Consider the following 17276-nt stretch of genomic DNA (forward strand, 5'->3'; position numbering starts at 1 on the left):
CACTACCGCCAAGAACTTTACCCAGCCAAAGCCAGATACCAATCTCTGCAGCCTCAACAGGGCAGCAGAGAGCAAACACTTCCTTTGAAAAAGCATCATTCAGCACCCCCTCCCCCATCACACCTGGGGCAATTAAGCTCAGAGCACCTAAGCCCAAGGGCTCTGTCCCAGTGCTAGTTACTGCTTCCCTTGATTTCGTGGTCACAGAATCCACCCCCAACAAGGCCACTTGTGTCCTAAACAGAAGGTGCCAGATGGAGTCTGGATGGCTCCATGCTGAAATGTCATCCCTCCAAACCTGCATCCTCTTAATAGGTGAATGAATAGCAGCCATCTTCAAAACTGGCAGAATGTTCCAGAGACACAGGCTGCAAATAAACAAGGCTTTCAAGAAACACAGCTGAGGCACATATACTCTTACCCTGACTCAGGACCTGGCTCTACCAATACCCACAGAACCTACCCGAAGCCAATGAACTCCTGGCATGAGTAAGGCCCAGCAGCCCTAGCAACAAGTCAGAGACCAGCCCCCAGCAAGCCAGCTGGGTCCTAAGCCCTTCCAGCTTAGTGGCAAATGCTCAGGGTCTCACTCCTCCTATGCCAGACATTGCTAATCAAACACAGCATTCATGGATGCAATATAGCCTCAGAATCCTTCTCAGCACAATGTTCCTGGGAAAAGCCACCAGCAGATCAGAGTGGAGATGTGACAACCAAGGTAGGAGTCATCTCTCCAGCCCACCATGCAGGAGTGTGTGTGATGTGCCTGAGCCAGCCGTGAAGCCCGAGGAAGCAGGCACACGTGGGCTTCTGGAGCCATCTCCAGCAGGGGAGAACAACCACCTTGGGGAACTTTTCCCAAACCAGCTTTAGACCCAAGTCACAAAGGGCCAAGCACCTTAGCCAAGAGGGCAGGTAGGAAGGACTCCTTCCCAGTGGCACTGCCTCTTGGCAGTTTCCAGAGCCCTGCCTCGGTGCCCTGGCCGCGCCCGGACCCTCACCTGGATCTGTCCTTTGCCCATGATCTTGTCCACGATCTCATTGTTGTCCTTGTTGACCTTGGTCTTGTCATAGCACTTTTCGTAGCACAGGATCCTCAGGGACTGGGAGCCCTCCAGCTCAATCTCAAACTCCTGGGGAAAGATGGTACCACGATCCTGAACTTCCAAAGCTGAGACACAAAGGTTCCTGGCAGGTGGGGGCCCCAAACTTGCAAGGTGAGAAAGGGGTGAGGGGGGCCCATGAGGAGCACATTGCAAGGCATGGAGGAACTTCCTCTCTTTCTGGAGCTCCAGAGGCCTCCAAATTCACTGATGAGGTGGAATTTGGGCCTGAGCTGAAAACCCCATGTCTAGACGTAAACACGGTATCAGACACCAAATGAGCAGGGAGTGGAGAGCAGAGGGTTTGGAGAGAGAGAATTCGCCAAACCAACAGGCTCGGCCACCCCCAGCCAACAGGAAGTGAGCACGGGGAGTGGGGTGGGCACAGCTGGTGATAAGCTCAGGGGTCCCTGTGGGGACACCAGCCCCCTCCACTCACCTCATCCCATTTGGGCTCTGTCGTGTCCCGGAACACCCTGGTTTTGGCTTTGCTGACAAAATAGCCAAAGGAATCCACCTCCAGGGTGCAGTACAGGTCTGCAGTGGGGACAGGCAGAGACACATCAAAGTGAGGTCTGAGACTCAAGACCTCGGGAGGGAAAGGGGGATAAATGCCTCTGTCCCTCCCAGCGTTCCTGCAGGGCAGCCCTCAGTGTTCCCCTTTCCACTTCTCTGCCCTCTTCTTAGCTGGCTCTGCCCCTCCCGCCTCATTCACCACCCTCCAGCTACACTGGCCTCCTCCCTCCAACGGGCCCAGCTGCTCTCACCTGAGGGCCCTTGCACTTGCAGTCCTTCATCCCTGATCCTGGCTTGGCTGCCTCGTCCCCACGAAACCCATGGCCGAGGTCTTCACTGACCACGCAAACTGAAGAAGCTCCCCTCTCCCTTCCCCCTCCCCGCTGATCCCACGTTCGTCAACAGGGCATCTGGCATTGGAGGTGGGAGGCTCTGGAGGGCATTTGGCCCCTGGGCGCTGTAAATCTGGAGCAACCCCCACTCGCTGTGACAAACCCAAAACGCCCCCTCGCCTTCCAAAAGCTCGGTTTGTTTTCTTCATAGCACTCGACTTTAACTCAAGTTATCTTTCTGCCCGTCTGTCTCCCCTCACTACATCGACACCACACAGGCAGAAGCCTGGTCCTCCTAGCCACCAGTGTACCCTCGGCACCAAGGACAGGGCCTGCACAGAGTAGGCACACTGTGAGTATTTGCGGGATGAATGAATGAATGAAGCTCTTACCACCACCCCAAGTGCTTCAGGTGACAAAGTGGTGGAGGGCTGGGGTGGGAGGAAGGGGAGTTTTCCTTAGTGTTTCCACCTTGAACTGTGGCCATTAAGGCTGAAAATCTTCTCCCCTCCACTCCGAGATCCAGCTGATGCGGCCACAACACTGGGTAGCCACCCCAGGCACTCTGCAAATCCACAGACTCCCTCTGGGGCTCAGACCCTGGCACCCCTCCCCCTCCACGGGACCTGTCAAGGTTGTTTCCCAGGGTAAATGGTGCTTTGGAGGTGCTTTGGGGGTATTAGAGCCAATCCTCTGACTTGTGAATCAAGGGGCAGAGGTCAGAGGGGGGACATACATGCCCCTCCAGGCCCCCGTTAAAGGGCTTTCCTCAGAAAGGAGAGAGGATGGGGCTGCCCCCGAGTTGTCTCTGGCCGGGTGTGATGCAGACCAGATATAGCTGGGTATCAGAGCACACTGGAATGTGGGCACGGATTAAAGCAGGAATCACGATGGTGTCTACATCCCAGGCCTGATAGGGCAGATGTAATGAACTTATTAGGACAAAGAGCCATGGTTGAAGATTCATGGGGCCTAACCCTGTGGACTTAGAGTGAACACGTGAGTGGCTCAGGAGGCCGGTAGAGGGAGGAGGTGGGGACAATCTGGAGATCCGGAAAGGTTTTGTAGCAGCTCACCTCGTGTCTAACCGCCCTGACCCAGTTTGGGAGGCAGAACATCTATCTGCCCTTGGAGAGCGGGCCACTCTCCCCCAATAAGCTGGCTCCCGGGGGCCCACGCTAGCAAACAGGGAGCAGAGAGACAGGGTGAGGCACCTGGGCAGTGTGGGTCATAGACTCAGGTGTATGTAACAGTCCTAAGGAGCTTACTCACTGGGAATATTCCCGGGCAGCTTCCCGGACCCTCCCCAGAACCCTGGGGAGTCTGTGTGTCTGGGGAGGGTCCAGGAAGCTGCCATGTGTACAAGCACAGCTTGAGTGATAAGTGACGTGGTCCTGGCCATACTGAGAAAAACCCTTCTCTAAAGCAAAAAATAGGCGTGTTGCTAAATGGGAATGATATCAGTGACCTCCGAGGGACGTCGAGGATCACAGCAGAAAATCCACTTGAAAGGACTCTGAACATGCCAAGGCATGTCCACACCCTGGCCACATTGGAGTTTTCTCCAGCATCTAGCAAGGTGCCCAGGCACGGTAGTAAGCTACCCCATGAACTTCACAGTAAATGTTTATCAAATGGCTGGCTGTGAGCCAACGCCACATTTTCTGTGTGATGTGCCACAGGGAGAGAGGCACAGGACACACCTCCCCACTGCCACAGAGAAAGAGAAGGGGGGGGGGGCGGGAAGGGGTGGGTGAAGAGGAGAGGAGTCAGGAGCCTTGGGGTTCTGACCCTCTGTGATGTTAAGTCCCTTTAATCTCTCTGTGACTCAGTTTTCTCATCTGGCAAATGGGGAGAAACAATCAGGTGTCTAACTGGCTCACAAATTCCTACGGGGAAAAGTTAGATAAAAAAGTGTAATTGTATTTTGTCAAACACTAAGATCTGCACAGATTTAGTAGATGGTGATAAAGAAGGCAGAAAAGGGATGGGTGTGCCAGTGCATGCACTGTCATATTTAAGCCTGCTCTTAGGTCAGTATTAATGAGGATGTTTGCCTTTTATGGAGAAAGAAGTTGGGGCTCTGAGAGGTTAAAAGACTTGCCCAAGGTCACATAGCTTATAACTGGCAGAGATGGGGTTAGAGCCCAGGATTTCAGGCACCTAGGGGCTGGGGAGAGCTTAAGAAAGAGCAGATCTTGGAGACACAGGGCAGCCAAGAGGAGCTGGTTCCTGACCGTCAGGGGAATGAATGGCCACCCACCCACATGTCAAGGCAGCTGGCAGGCCTCCAGCGAGGGGCAGGCCAGAGCAGGGTAAGTGGGCAGCGGAAGGCCCCATGCAATGGGTCCACAGGGACTTCTCATGAATGGATGAGCAATGGCTCTCTGCTCTCCCTAGGGCTGGGGTTCAGGGGCACTTACTGGCTGACTGCTTAAACCCCTTGGCGGAGTGGACGATGACATGGAGGAAGCCATAGAGTCCTGGAGACTCATCGTCTGTAAGAGAGGAAAGCCCGCAGGGTAGGGGGTGGTGAGAGGCCTGCTTCAGCCCCTTCTCACCCCAGGCTGGCAGGAAGGCACAGAGGGTGGGAGACAGTTGAAGCCTTGGTCTTGCAGCACCACCTGGTGGCTGGATGAAGGTTTCCAGAGCCCACAGCTTCCTGGAATGTGAGCTGGTAGCGCTTCTCCCTCTACAGAGCCTGGAAGGCCAATCCACATCTTCCCTACTGGGCCAGGGATTTCATACTATTCCCCAGGGGCACTTTTCCTCCGGCTCTGAATCCTGCCTATCCCATGGCTGTCCTCCGCAGTGTCGCCTTTCAAAGTGAAAATTAACCACTATAAGTCAGCTTCCTCTTGGGACAGGAGGCAGATGACCCCCATATGGGGAGGACAGTCTGCCTTCAAAACCCCTTCCACAAGGTGCACCCCCTCCCAGCACCCACAAACAACCAGATACCACCCATTCTGGGCCAGCCCGGATCACAGCTCTCTCCTGCTGCAAAACCTCCTGCAGGCTCCACGGCTTGAACAAACGTCTTTGCTTGGCATTCAAGGCCTTCCGAGATCTGGTCCCTGGAAGCTTCTGACATTATTTCTCATACACTAATCCATCTACGCTTTCCCCCTCCACTGCCATCACATGTCATGCTTCAGTCTTTTGCTTCCATTTTCTGACTACCTCATGAACATATTAACAACATGATTCCAGTATATGATGGTGCCAGATCCTTCTCTCAAGCCAGAGGGGGCCAGTGATGAATTGAGACCATCTGGGAACTCAGTAGAGAACAACCCCTATTCAAGCTCTCTGTGTACCTGGCAACTGAGTCGTTACAGCCACGTGTCTGGCTAGGTCCTTACGGAAGTTTCCAGCAATGCCCCGGGGGCTAGGACCTGCTGATAAGGCAGGAACCTTGGGTTCCAGATCTTACCGTCTTTATTGCTGGTGACAGGAATGTTGTGTACAGTCCTAAGTTTGAAACAGGATCCCGTGAGCACCTGGAGCTCCACTGAGCTCAGGACAAAGGCCTGGAGATCTGTAGGAGGAGCCAAGAGGAAAATGTCGTCACAGATCCACCAGGACCTGCTGCTCTTCTCTAGGGGCTACTGAAGGAAAAAAGCTTAGCTCTAGGGGCAGAGTGGGTCATTGGAAGGGAGGGAAAGACTTGCAGACACTCACATGGGAGCAGTCATAGGTGCTGCCAGCAGGTAGGGATGAGAGAGTCTAACTGAAAAAGCTCGAGAATGTGTGTATGAGATAGCGAGAGCAAGAGAAAGAGAGATAGACAAGCCTGGGCCCCGAGTCCAGTCCTGTTGCTAATTCACTGTGTGCTTTAAATAAATCACTTAAGTCCTTTGGGCCTCAAGTGGTCAGTAGCATCAATTAAGTGCCACCTGCCCTGGCACCTTGCAGAGTGACTGTGAGGGCCAAGGAGGAAACCCTGGACATGAAAGTGCATGGAAATGCAAAAGGCCACTGTTGCCATGGATACCATCAGAGCAGTGTAGAGTGGGGCGGGACTTTACCCTTCTTCTGTAGCTTCTGAATTGCTTCTCTCCACTCTGACCTCTCATAGTCCGAGGACAGTAGAAACAGGTAGCTCTGAAGAGAGGAGACGAGAAGTCAATGGGGTGACCATGTGGCCAAGCACATTCCTGGCTCCTTCTTACCCAGGCACCCCTAGGTTTGGAGAAGGTGGCAGCTGGGAGGAGAGTCTCCTTTCCTGGAAGCCCAGTGACAGGAGTGGCAGTGCCAGTGATGGCCAGCAGGGGGCACTGGCTCCATACCAGCTGGGAGTTGTTGCACCTTCCTTGGGAATCCCGCCTAAGTGCCTGACTCCCACCACAGGTCATGGACAGGAGCCCTAGAGAATGGCAGCCCTGGACCAAGGAAGGGGGTTGCTTCTGTCCCATCCCCACCCCTCCCTGACCTTTCCATTCCGATTGTGGATCCGAAATGGGATCGTGGGGGAGTTGAGCAGCAGCAAGAACTCGTTCTCAAACATCTTCTTTTTCAGGCGCTCGATGGCCCGGCTCTGTCCTTTGTTGGCTTTCTGTGGGGGGATGGAGGGCACGGATGGTTTCCCTCACACACTCCACTCTGCACTCAGCATCTCTAAGCACAACACTCCCTTGTGCATTAGTCGTGTCTTTTTCTTTTTTATATTTTATGACGCTTTGACATCTTGGGAGGCCTAGCTGGCCAGGAAGAAAACTACCCCTCCCTTAGAAATCAGGCCAGCTGATCCCTAAGATAGTAAATGACTCCTCTGTGTGCAGACCTTCCATATACAAACCAACCAGCCCTGAGTTCATACCCCCAACACCTCCTTTATCTAACTCTCACCATGCCAATATTCCTCTGCCTTAAATAACCCAGGGCCAGATAGCACACAACTAGAGACCACCCTATAGCCCAGATCCTGCTGACGTTTTTCCAACTCTCAGTCCTAAGGAGTTGCCCCTGCCTTGCTTTCTTTCCCTGTGGGAAACACGATACAGGCCCTGAGCCATGCTTTCCCCAGAGGTCTTCAGCATCCTGACCAAACCTGGTGCTTCCCCTGTGGCCTGTGTGGTATGACATGCCCCCTCCTCTTGGAAGCTCTAGGTCTTAAGAATCTTCTTTTAGTGCCATTAGCCCATCCATGTCATCACTCAGTCATCTCTAGAAATCAGATCCTGGGCACCATCAAGATACTCTGCTTAAGGGGCATCTGGGTGGCTCAGTCGGTTGGGCGTCCAACTTCGGCTCAGGTCATGATCTCATGGCTCGTGGGTTCAAGCCCTGCTTTGGGCTTTGTGCTGACAGCTCAGAGCCTGGAGCCTGCTTCGCATTCTGTGTCTCCCTTTCTCTCTGCCCCTCCCCTGCTCATGCTCTGTCTCTCAAAAATAAACCTTAAAAAAAAAAAAAGATACCCTCCTTAAAAACTTCAGACACCTTTCAGCAAAAAGCCCCAACTGCTGGACTGGCACTCGGGGCCTCCCAGGGCTGGGCTCTGGCCTCCATGCGCAGCTGAATATCCCACCACACCCCACCTTGCACCCCCCACCTCAGCTGCACAGTATTATTATTCCCTATTCTTTAACAAGCCATTATGTCTCAGCCCATGCTGTCTCCTCCAGCTTTTCAAGTTTGTATTTCATGAAGGATCCCTTCCGTCTTATTAACTGTGGTTATGCTCCACATTTCCGTTCTGGCACTGCCCTCAAGCTCCTCAGTTAGAATTCATCTCTATGGCATTTTCTTACCCACTAGACTAGCAAAAATGGCAACAACTGCTCATAGCCAGTGTTATGACAGTGTGGGGAGACAGTGACTCTCACACATTGCAGGGAAGGGGGGGGGGTTGGTACATAATCAGATGCAACCTTTTCAGAGGTAAATGTGGCAATTAGTGCAAGCCCTCTGTCCCAGCCATCCCACTTGTAAGGAATCTACCAGAGAGAAATAGGAGTGCAGTCAGGTTTACTGCAGTCTTGCCGGTTGAGAGTAAAATATCACATGCGTCCTCGTGCAGTCAAGCAACAGAATACAATAGGATTGCAGCTGGGGCACCTGGGTCACTCAATGGGTTAAGCGTCCAACTCTTGATTTCTGCTCACGTCATGATCTCACGGTTCATGAGTTCGAGCCCCGAGTCGGGCCCTGTGCTGACGGCTGACAGTATGGAGCCTGTTTAGGATTCTCTCTGTCCCTCCCCTACACTCTTGCTCTCTCTCAAAAATAAATAAACATCTGGGGCGCCTGGGTGGCGCAGTCGGTTAAGCGTCCGACTTCAGCCAGGTCACGATCTCGCGGTCCATGAGTTCGAGCCCCGCGTCGGGCTCTGGGCTGATGGCTCGGAGCCTGGAGCCTGTTTCTGATTCTGTGTCTCCCTCTCTCTCTGCCCCTCCCCCGTTCATGCTCTGTCTCTCTCTGTCCCAAAAATAAATAAAAAACGTTGAAAAAAAAAATAAAAAAAAATAAAAAATAAATAAATAAACATTAAAAGAATAGGATACAGCTGTTAAAAAGAATCTGCTAGGTCCAAAAAGCTCTAAGACACACCATTAAGTGAAAAGCTTAAGTTGCAAAATGGCACATTGTAGTCTGGTCTCATTACAAAAAACATACTACACACCCATAAAAGCAGAGAAGAGTCTAGAAGAACACACCTTAAACTGCTGACAATGGGGGGTGGGTGCTAATCTGTTACACTTTGTACACTTCAGTATTGTATTTCTTGTTACAATAAGCCAGTGTTACATTGGTGATTAGAAAAAAAACAAGTTTTTTAAAAAGTATTATTAAAAGAATAAATCATTGCTTCTGTGACTCAGAGAACAACAATGTGCTTCCCCAGGGACTCTCCTCATATCGTGTCACATGCTGACGTCAGTAATGGGTAAGACAAGGAACTCTGTGAGAGGTATGTGGCACACCCCTGCAGCCAGCGGCCAGTGGAGCTCAGCAAGTGTACCTTCAACTGAGTAGAAGGCCACATCTGTGCACCTGGTACAGGAGGGAGAGGACAAAGTCCACCATCAACCAGGACCAGGATGCCCCGGGGTGGGGCTTGGCCATTCAGGAGGAGGACACCTGTGCCCCTTCTGAGGAGATGTGCCTGCATCACACCCCCAGTCCTAGGTCATCTCTCTGACCCAGACACCCCTGGGGTCATTACTGTGGTCTTCCTCTCATTCAAAGAGGGATGTCTAAGCTGAAAGTATTCTTAGAAGCCATCTGGTCATGGATTCCTCAATAACTGTTTATGAAGCATCTATTATGTGCTAAGTCCTAGGGACCTAGAACTGAAGAAAACAGTGCCCTGGCTAGAGTTCAAATTCAAGTGGGGAAAAGAGAAAGCAGCCAGTGAAATTATGATTCAGGACCAATAAAGCAAAACAAAGGGGCAAACACCAGGAGCCGGAAAGCAAGGCACCCAACCTAGACTGCAATGGGTACATATCAGGGAAGACTCTTCGGGAGGTGAGGCCTAAGCCAAGTCACTGGGCGAGGAGAGGAAACCAGGCCAACCAACCAAGCCTCTCCATGCCTTTCGTGACATTCACCGGGAAGGCTCCTTCTAGGGGGGCTTTCCTCCAGCCATTGTTTTCAAATATATGAATTGAAGGCTATACATTTGCCTCTAAAGAGTGCTTTGGCCACATCCATGGGGTTTGATATGAGTGCTTTCATTTTCATGCAGTTCTAAACATTTTGTAGTGTCGATTTGACTTCCTTTTCACCTTGAAAGTTTTAATTTTCTAGGCATTTACTTAACTGTATTCTACTTGTTGATTTCTAATTTTGCTTCACTGTGGTCTGTGAACACGACCAGTAGGCCATCAATTTTTTTAGGGATACCTGGCTGGCTCAGTTGGTGGAGCATGTGACTCTTGATCTTGGGATTGGGAGTTCAAGCCCCATGTTGGGCATAGAGCTTACTTAAAAAAAATTTTTTTTAATTTGAGATTTCCTTTGAGACTTAACACGTGATAAATGTGTGCAAATGTTCGACATGAGTTTGATAAGAATTTCAGTTCTAGGCTACAGCACAAGCTTCTGTGCATTTTTAGTTTTTCATTTAAATTTTTTAAAAGTTTATTTTATTTATTTATTTAGTTATTTTTTCTTAATGTTTTTATTTATTTTTGAGACAGAGAGAGACAGAGCATGAGCAGGGAAGGGACAGAGAGAGAGGGAGACACAGAATCGGAAGCAGGCTCCAGGCTCTCAGCCATCAGCACAGAGCCCGATGCGGGGCTCGAACTCACAGACTGTGAGATCATGACCTGAGCCGAAGTCGGACGCTCAACCGACTGAGCCACCCAGGCGCCCCTGAAGTTTATTTATTTTTATTAAAATTTTTTGTCCAATGTTTATTTATTTTTGAGAGACAGAGACAGCGTGAGCGAGGGAGTAGCAGAGAGAGAGGGAGAGATAGAATCTGAAACAGGATCCAGGCTCTGAGCTGTCAGTACAGAGCCCAATGTGGGGCTTGTACTTGTACTCACGAACCCTGAGATCATGACCTCAGCCGAAGTCGGACACTTAACTGACTGAGCCACCCAGGTGCCCCTTATTTATTTATTTTGAGAGAGAGAGAGAGAGAAAGAGAGAGAGAGAGAGAGAATGAATCCCAAGCAGGCTCCACACAGTGAGCATGGTATTCAATGTGGGGCTCGATCCCATGAACCGTGAGATCATGACCTGAGCTGAAGTCAAGAGTCAGACACTTAACCCACTGAACCACCCAGGCTCCCCAGTCTGAGAGGCCTCTCAGGCCCCTTCTTGCATGCATCCTGCTTTTCCTTAAGAAGGCCTTCTTCTCTCACTTCCCTTTTCTACAGTGCTTGACATACACCAGGAAACTTCCTATGACTAACTTCAGTCAATTCTGAGCACTGACTTCCTTGGCCTTCCCTCCATCTGCTCAGTGCTAATCTGCCACAGCCAGAGTCTCTTCCTGAGCATGTACTTGAGGCCTCCTATCCTTGCATCCCGCCTCCCTTATCAGAGTCTCAAAACTCACAACTTCCCCTCCTTCTGCCACCTTGGCACACCTGGTTCAAAGGGCCCAAGGAAAAGGGCCACCCTTCCTACCTCGGCTCAGATGCCAGGCTCTACTCACCTCCTTCTGGATTTCACTCTTGAGGGCAGAAATCTTCATTTTCATGTCTTCCAGCTCATGGTCTGGGAAGGGATGCACCTGGGGGCTGGCCTCAGACTCCTCAGGGGATGGAAACACTAGGTCGGCCAGGGGGATGTACCACTTGCAGTCATATTGCTGGTGCTTCCTGCAAACGAGCCAGAGAAAGACATGAGCCAGAGGGAAGGAACTTGGCTCTTCAAGCCTGAACTGCTAGAATCCAAAGAAACCTGAAAGGGATTTGCTGTGAACTTGTCACAGGCAAGAATGATCCATGTCCTTGAGGAGTCTGATCAGAAAACCCACGTGTGGAGAAATGACAGTCAAGTTCTAGGGTCAGGCGGCGGTGAGGGCTGTGGACCTTGGCCTTGCCAATCTTCAGGCCCAGTACGACTGATGTTTTTAAATATCTCAACCCTCTAACACTTTCCTATTCCCCATTGCACACTCTTCCCTCCCCCAAGCCTATCTCTCCTTAGCTCATATTCGTTATCCTTTGGGCTAGAGGTGTATTCACACATGTTATCTTTAATGCCAACTCTGATCAATAGAGGCCATGTGGGGTACTGGGTAGAATATTATAAAGCCACACCCAAGCCTAGTGGGAAACAGTGCCGTGGTTCATTAGTAATGTCTGTCACGGGCAAAGGACTAAAGGCATAGGTGTCTTTGCTTATGACTGCCATCTCTGCTTTTGAATGATCTCATCTGTGATCCCGTTCCAGGGAACTAAAGCACATAATAACCTCTCCTTCTCTCACTTCCCTCAGGCGTTGGGTTTGCACCTCTCGTTGTGGCCCCTTAGTGCTGCAGTCTCCCCTGGACTCTGAGGCACACAGTAGGGGATCAAGAAGTGGGGGAGGAAAAATGAGGGAATGAGTACCACATAACCTCTCCTGCTCACGGCACAGTGTGGACTCATGTCACTGCATGTGGAGACGGAGGTGGAAAGCAGCTTTCAGGTCTGATTAAGGTTCAAATCCTACCTTCTCTAGCTCTAGTGCAACCTTGGGCAACTGATTTTTTTTCTTCTTCTTCTTTTTTTATTTTAGAGAGAGAGCACGCACATGTGAGTAGGGGAGAGGGGCAGAGGGAAACAGAATCCAAAGTAGGCTCCACACTCAGCACAGAGCCTGAGGTGGGGCTTGATCCCATAACCCTGGGATCATGACCTGAGCCAAAATCAAGAAGAGTTGGACACTCAACTGACTGAGCCACCCAGACGCCCCTGATTTAACTTTTCTAAGTCTCTTCTCTTGTCTGTGAGATGAGGATAATAATACCCACTTTGTGGAGTTTGGGGGAAGATTGGAAATAATAGAGTCAAAGCATTTGTCATGGCACCTGGCATGGCATAAGCACTCAATAATGACAGCAGATTTAATGAATATTCACCAAATTGCAGTTAGCAAAAATTTAGAGCTGTCTAATAAAAGGAGAATGCTTAAGTAAATTATGGCATATCCACTTGTAACATCATGCAGGAAAGTAAAAGGATGATTATGAAGATTAGGCAGCAACGGGGAAAATGCTTATGACGTGAAATGGAAAAAGCAGCAACCAAAATTGGGCATTCACTCTGATTACAAGTACATGAAAAAACATGAGAAGGTTTAAAAAAACTGGAAGGAAATATAGCAGCAGGAGACTGATGCTTATGATCGGGTGGGTGATGGGTTTTTCCCCCTGTAATTTGGTTGTATTATCTTTATAATTAAAAACAGGATTTATCTTTAGAAAAAGGATATGTAGTAAAACAAAATGAATTAATGTGTTTTTTAAAAGGAAAAATAAATGCGGACTGCCCCAGGTGCGGGGGAGGGGGCTCCTCAGGGGTCAGAGTCTAGCTCCCTCCCACCTTGCCCCCTGGACTCACCCTGCGGATGTCTTCTTGAGTTTGGCGCACAGTAGGACATCTGTAAAGAGGAAGACGTGCCGCAGCTTCCGGGAGCTCTCCGACACTTCCACCAGGAAGCCGTCCTTCACCAGCTGCCGTGTCTGAGGGAGATAGCACACCCACCCCCACCTGCTCAGGGGGAGTCAACCTAGGGCCCGGCCTGCTCTGGGGGCACCATCCAGCTGGGAGGTACCACAGGGACACAGGTAAGGTCCCACAGACACGGGCTTTCTGGCTGTGATCTTGGGCAAGTTCCCTGACCTCTGAGTCTCAGTCTTAACATCTGTAAGATGGGGACAATGATGTCTGCCCTGTAAAGTAGGATTGCCCTTGCCCTGTAAAGCAAGACGGTATATGTAAAACGGCCTAATGCCTGGCACATAATATGTGATCGATAAATGGTAGCTTTGTATTTCCCCCCAGCTGCCAACAGCTCTCACCTGGATAGACAATAGTCCAGAATGACTTGGTTTCTCCACACTGGGGCGTGAACACCACCCACTCCCAGCCCCAGAACCACCCCAACCTTGCCTAAGAAGATGATCTTGTTTCAGTTCAACCTTGACCCACAGACCCACTGGGGTCTGTTTATGCCACCTCTGAGTGGATTCTATAGGCGCCCTCAGGTGGACAGGAGATACTGGTCTCCCTTGGGTGGGGCTGTACCAGTTCCTGGGGGAAACTGCAGCCATCTCTAACCTGGGTTCTGGATGGTTAAGAGCATTTTGCTCCACGCAGAACTTCCAGACTTTCCTCCCTGACACCCTCAGAGCCAGCAGGCTTCTCTGGGGCTGTCACAAACTGTCCCAGCCTTCCCTGTGTTATATACCACGTGACCTACATATTCTGTGATATGTAGGTGGGCATGGTGAAAGTATACAGTTAAAAAGACCTGAAACCGACAGTGCTCTAAACCTTCTGGAGAGCTTTCAGCTATCTTTGAGTCAAACAAGCCAGTGACATTCCAGGATTTGCAAACCAGAGCTGGGAGTTGCGCACAGGGACAGCTCTCTGTGCCCCATTAGTCACACTCCAGACCCTGTCCCTCATTACTTCCCTCCCCAGGAGATATTGGGGGCTTGTAGATGTAACAAAGGAACATAAACTCAGCCAGCCTCCACTCCTAAATGCCAATTAATTACCTCCCCCGGACAGGGAGCACTGTATAAGGGCCACGCTGCTGACCCACGTGGGTTAACTGTCCCTTCGATTCTTTAAACCGCTTCCCCTCTCTGGGATACCCCCACCCTTCCACCAAGAAGGGGCCCCAAGGAACTGGAGCTGCTGTACCACATCTAGGTGCCCACCTGGGACATTCCAGCAACCTTAGCCACCTCTCATTCTAGAATTTCTTGCTGTTGGGCTCGCTCCTAGCTCCTGCCCTCTTATTCGTGCAGGCTGATAACAGGCAGCTCAGAGGTCGACTCCCCGGGCTCCCTCAGGCTGTGCCATTATCTTCCAGGGGACCCTGAGGGCATCACACTGCCCACGGTGGGTGTGTGCATTCAGCACTGTGAGAGCCAGAGCCCCTGGTTTCCCTGGTATGGGGGACAGTGCGTGAGGCTTGCAGAGAGATAACCCCAGCTAAAAAATCCAGTTCCAACACTTATGGCCAAGAGACCTTGTGTCAGATCATCAGAGACTCTCCAGGCCTCAGTGGATTATTATAAAGATTAATGAGACACCGAACTTAAAGCTCCCAGGGCCTGAAGACCTTTTCTTGGCTGGGCATGGGAGAGGAGGGTTGGAGAGGCAGAATGCCTGCTCCCCTGTGCAAGAGGGCAGGGATAGGTGATGTGGTCCACTGCACCCTTCTCAGCCTGGGTGAGTGGCTGGGCTGGGTCCTGAGCTCACCTCTCCCTTGGGGGTTGTGACGGCAGTCCGGCGGGGGTCGATGTCCTCATTGATGCTGGACAGGAAGTTCTGGGAGATGCGGAGGGCATCCTGGAGCAGCGGGTAGTCTGGGTGGTCCACAGGTGTGTGCTTCAGCAGGTCCTGGGAAGGGGTGGGGTGAGTCAGGGGCGGCAGTTCTGGGGCTCAACGAGAAGACAGTGGGGACTCAATCTTCACCAAAGGAATTCCAAGGGGGGGCGCTAAGGGACCCATGCTCTAATCTGGTCATGCCTGCAAAATCAGGGTCAGAGAGGCAGCGTCAGGGCAGTGGCGCCCCTTTGTTACTAGTGCAGTCATCACTCTTCCCCCTGGCGGAGTGAGCCAGGTGGAGTCTCATCTCACCGAGCAGCTGCGAGAGACACCCCTCTACCTACCCCACAGCTGCTCCAAGGATCCTGGAGACCATTAGGCCAGGGATGGGGAGGCAGGAAGTACCTGCCTCCCCGGGAGCATTTGGTCAAATGTCAAACTTAGTAGCCAGGCTATATTTAGGCCCTGGGTCCATTGGCATAGCTACCACAGACCAGGCAGGTACAGTCGGGACCCAGGGACACTCTACCCGGCTCCCCAAGTGGGTTGTTCTCAGTGACTCCAGCACTCACCACCCTGGGCTCAGCCTCCCACTCGACTCCTAACACCTCCCTGGCCATCCAGGGGGCTGACACTCACATGTAGGACCAGGGTGCTCCTGGTGACTCGGTCAATGGGCTTGTAGAGCAGAGCTGTTGGCAAAGGCAGGGAGAAGGAGACAGGACAGATGACATACAGGGAGTAGCTCGACACCTTAGAGATGAGCCTTATCCCCACCCTCTCCGCCCCCCTGCCGCTGCCCTACATGGACACCCATGTGCAGGAAGCCACAGCTCCATTCTGTCCCAGGGCAGGCCAGATGACACCAACAGGCAGACATGCAGCCCTGGCAGCCCAGGCCCCCTCCTACCTGCCTCGTCTCATCAGTCACCAGAGGTGACTTCTTTAAGGGCCATCCCACAGGCCTGTCCTTGTCTGACCAGGCTCAGAGCAGATGAAGATGCTCCTCTGCACCCTTAACCCTGCATCATACAGCTATACCTAGCCTTACCCCATAGAGCTCTAGCACCCCCAGAATGTGGGAAAGAGACGTGCTGTTTTTCCAGGGAAGGTAGTTCCTCCACACCCAATCATTCTTATACTCCTCCGGTCCAAGTTCTGGCATTGCCAGCTGGGAACGGCAGGCTTTGTTCCGACCCACACGGTTGGCCTCATCCCCATGAGAAGACCACCCCCCCCCCCCCCCCGCCACCCTCCACGCCCTCAAACTCTCCAACCAAACAGGACAGGCTGAGGGCCAGGGAGGCAGGCCAGCTCTCCACATAAAGGCTCTGCTCTCAACCAAGTGGCAGCTGAGGGGGCAAAGATTTCCCACAGGAATTCAGGTGGGGCCTCTGGGAGCCCCGAAGAGGCTGGGGAAATGCTAGCTCAGCAGGGCCCCCATTCACCACACCCTGTGGCTGACCAGGACAAATGAGGATTGCTGGGATTCAGCAGGGACAGGTGGAGGCAGCAGCTGGCTGACCATACTTCCAAACAAAGCTTCCTACAAACAGCTGTGCCTCACCCCTCCCAACATAGGTGGTTCAGCCTCCGTCCACCTGGATGCCTCTGTCCATAGGCTCGTGACCTCTGTCCTCCTGCCCTGGGGCAGGAAGAGGCAGGAGGCTGGTTGTGACAGTCCCAGAGCCGACACTCATGCCCTAGCTAGCCCCCGAACCAAAGAGTCCCCTGTAGATATAAATACCCCATGCACTGCTAAGCAGACACTTTGGGGAACGATCTGCTGGCTATGGAGAAGATACAGTCTCAGTGGTGCGCCATGAGCCTTATCTGCAGTCTTTGCTTGGCTGCCCTTTAGAATCACTGGGGGAGCTCTTAAAAGAAACAGCTGCCTGCTCCACTCTCCCCACCTCATCAGCGAAATCCCAATCTCTGCTGGGTGGAACCTGGGTATTAGCATTTTTAAAAAGTTCCTTTGCTGATTCTGATATGTACCAATGGTTGAAAACTACTGCTTTAGGCAAACACACTTTCCGTGCCTTATTTTAGGCCTTTCTTAACTTAGCAATTGCTAGAGACCCTCCCCATGGTATATGGGAACCAAAATGAACAGGACCAGGCTGGGGTTATCCAGGGATAGGGAGGATACAGCCCAGTTACCAGCCTAGGGCAGGAGGACCCGTATTGACACTATTTAGAGTATCCACCTGTGGCTTAGCTCATCTGCAGGGGGGAAATCACACCCAAGAACCCCAAAGACCCAAGAGAAAGTGCAAGTTCAGCAGACACCTGCCAGCGTGGGCTCTGGAGTCCTAGCCCGGGGAAAGCTGGTACTGCAGTGCCAGCTCCCTCTGCCCCTCTCCCAG

At 51.8% G+C, this 17276-nt stretch overlaps 1 protein-coding gene across 3 annotated transcripts in view; it reads right to left on the reverse strand.

Moving 5' to 3' along the window:
* ABR (ABR activator of RhoGEF and GTPase) overlaps positions 1 to 17276 on the reverse strand; it is a 182531-nt gene that overhangs the window by 37037 nt on the left and 128218 nt on the right. For all 3 annotated transcript variants that reach the window (XM_042967607.1, XM_042967608.1, XM_007076094.3), the window contains 10 exons: positions 15547 to 15599; positions 14839 to 14979; positions 12964 to 13085; positions 11070 to 11235; positions 6387 to 6509; positions 5983 to 6058; positions 5388 to 5492; positions 4375 to 4449; positions 1543 to 1640; positions 1002 to 1133 (listed from right to left, as the gene is read on the reverse strand). In XM_042967607.1, coding sequence (XP_042823541.1) covers positions 1002 to 1133; positions 1543 to 1640; positions 4375 to 4449; positions 5388 to 5492; positions 5983 to 6058; positions 6387 to 6509; positions 11070 to 11235; positions 12964 to 13085; positions 14839 to 14979; positions 15547 to 15599 — 1091 coding nt within the window. The remainder of the gene's footprint in view (positions 1 to 1001; positions 1134 to 1542; positions 1641 to 4374; positions 4450 to 5387; positions 5493 to 5982; positions 6059 to 6386; positions 6510 to 11069; positions 11236 to 12963; positions 13086 to 14838; positions 14980 to 15546; positions 15600 to 17276) is intronic.

The sequence above is a fragment of the Panthera tigris genome, chromosome E1 (genome assembly GCF_018350195.1).
Source record: "Panthera tigris isolate Pti1 chromosome E1, P.tigris_Pti1_mat1.1, whole genome shotgun sequence".
NCBI lineage: Eukaryota > Metazoa > Chordata > Mammalia > Carnivora > Felidae > Panthera > Panthera tigris.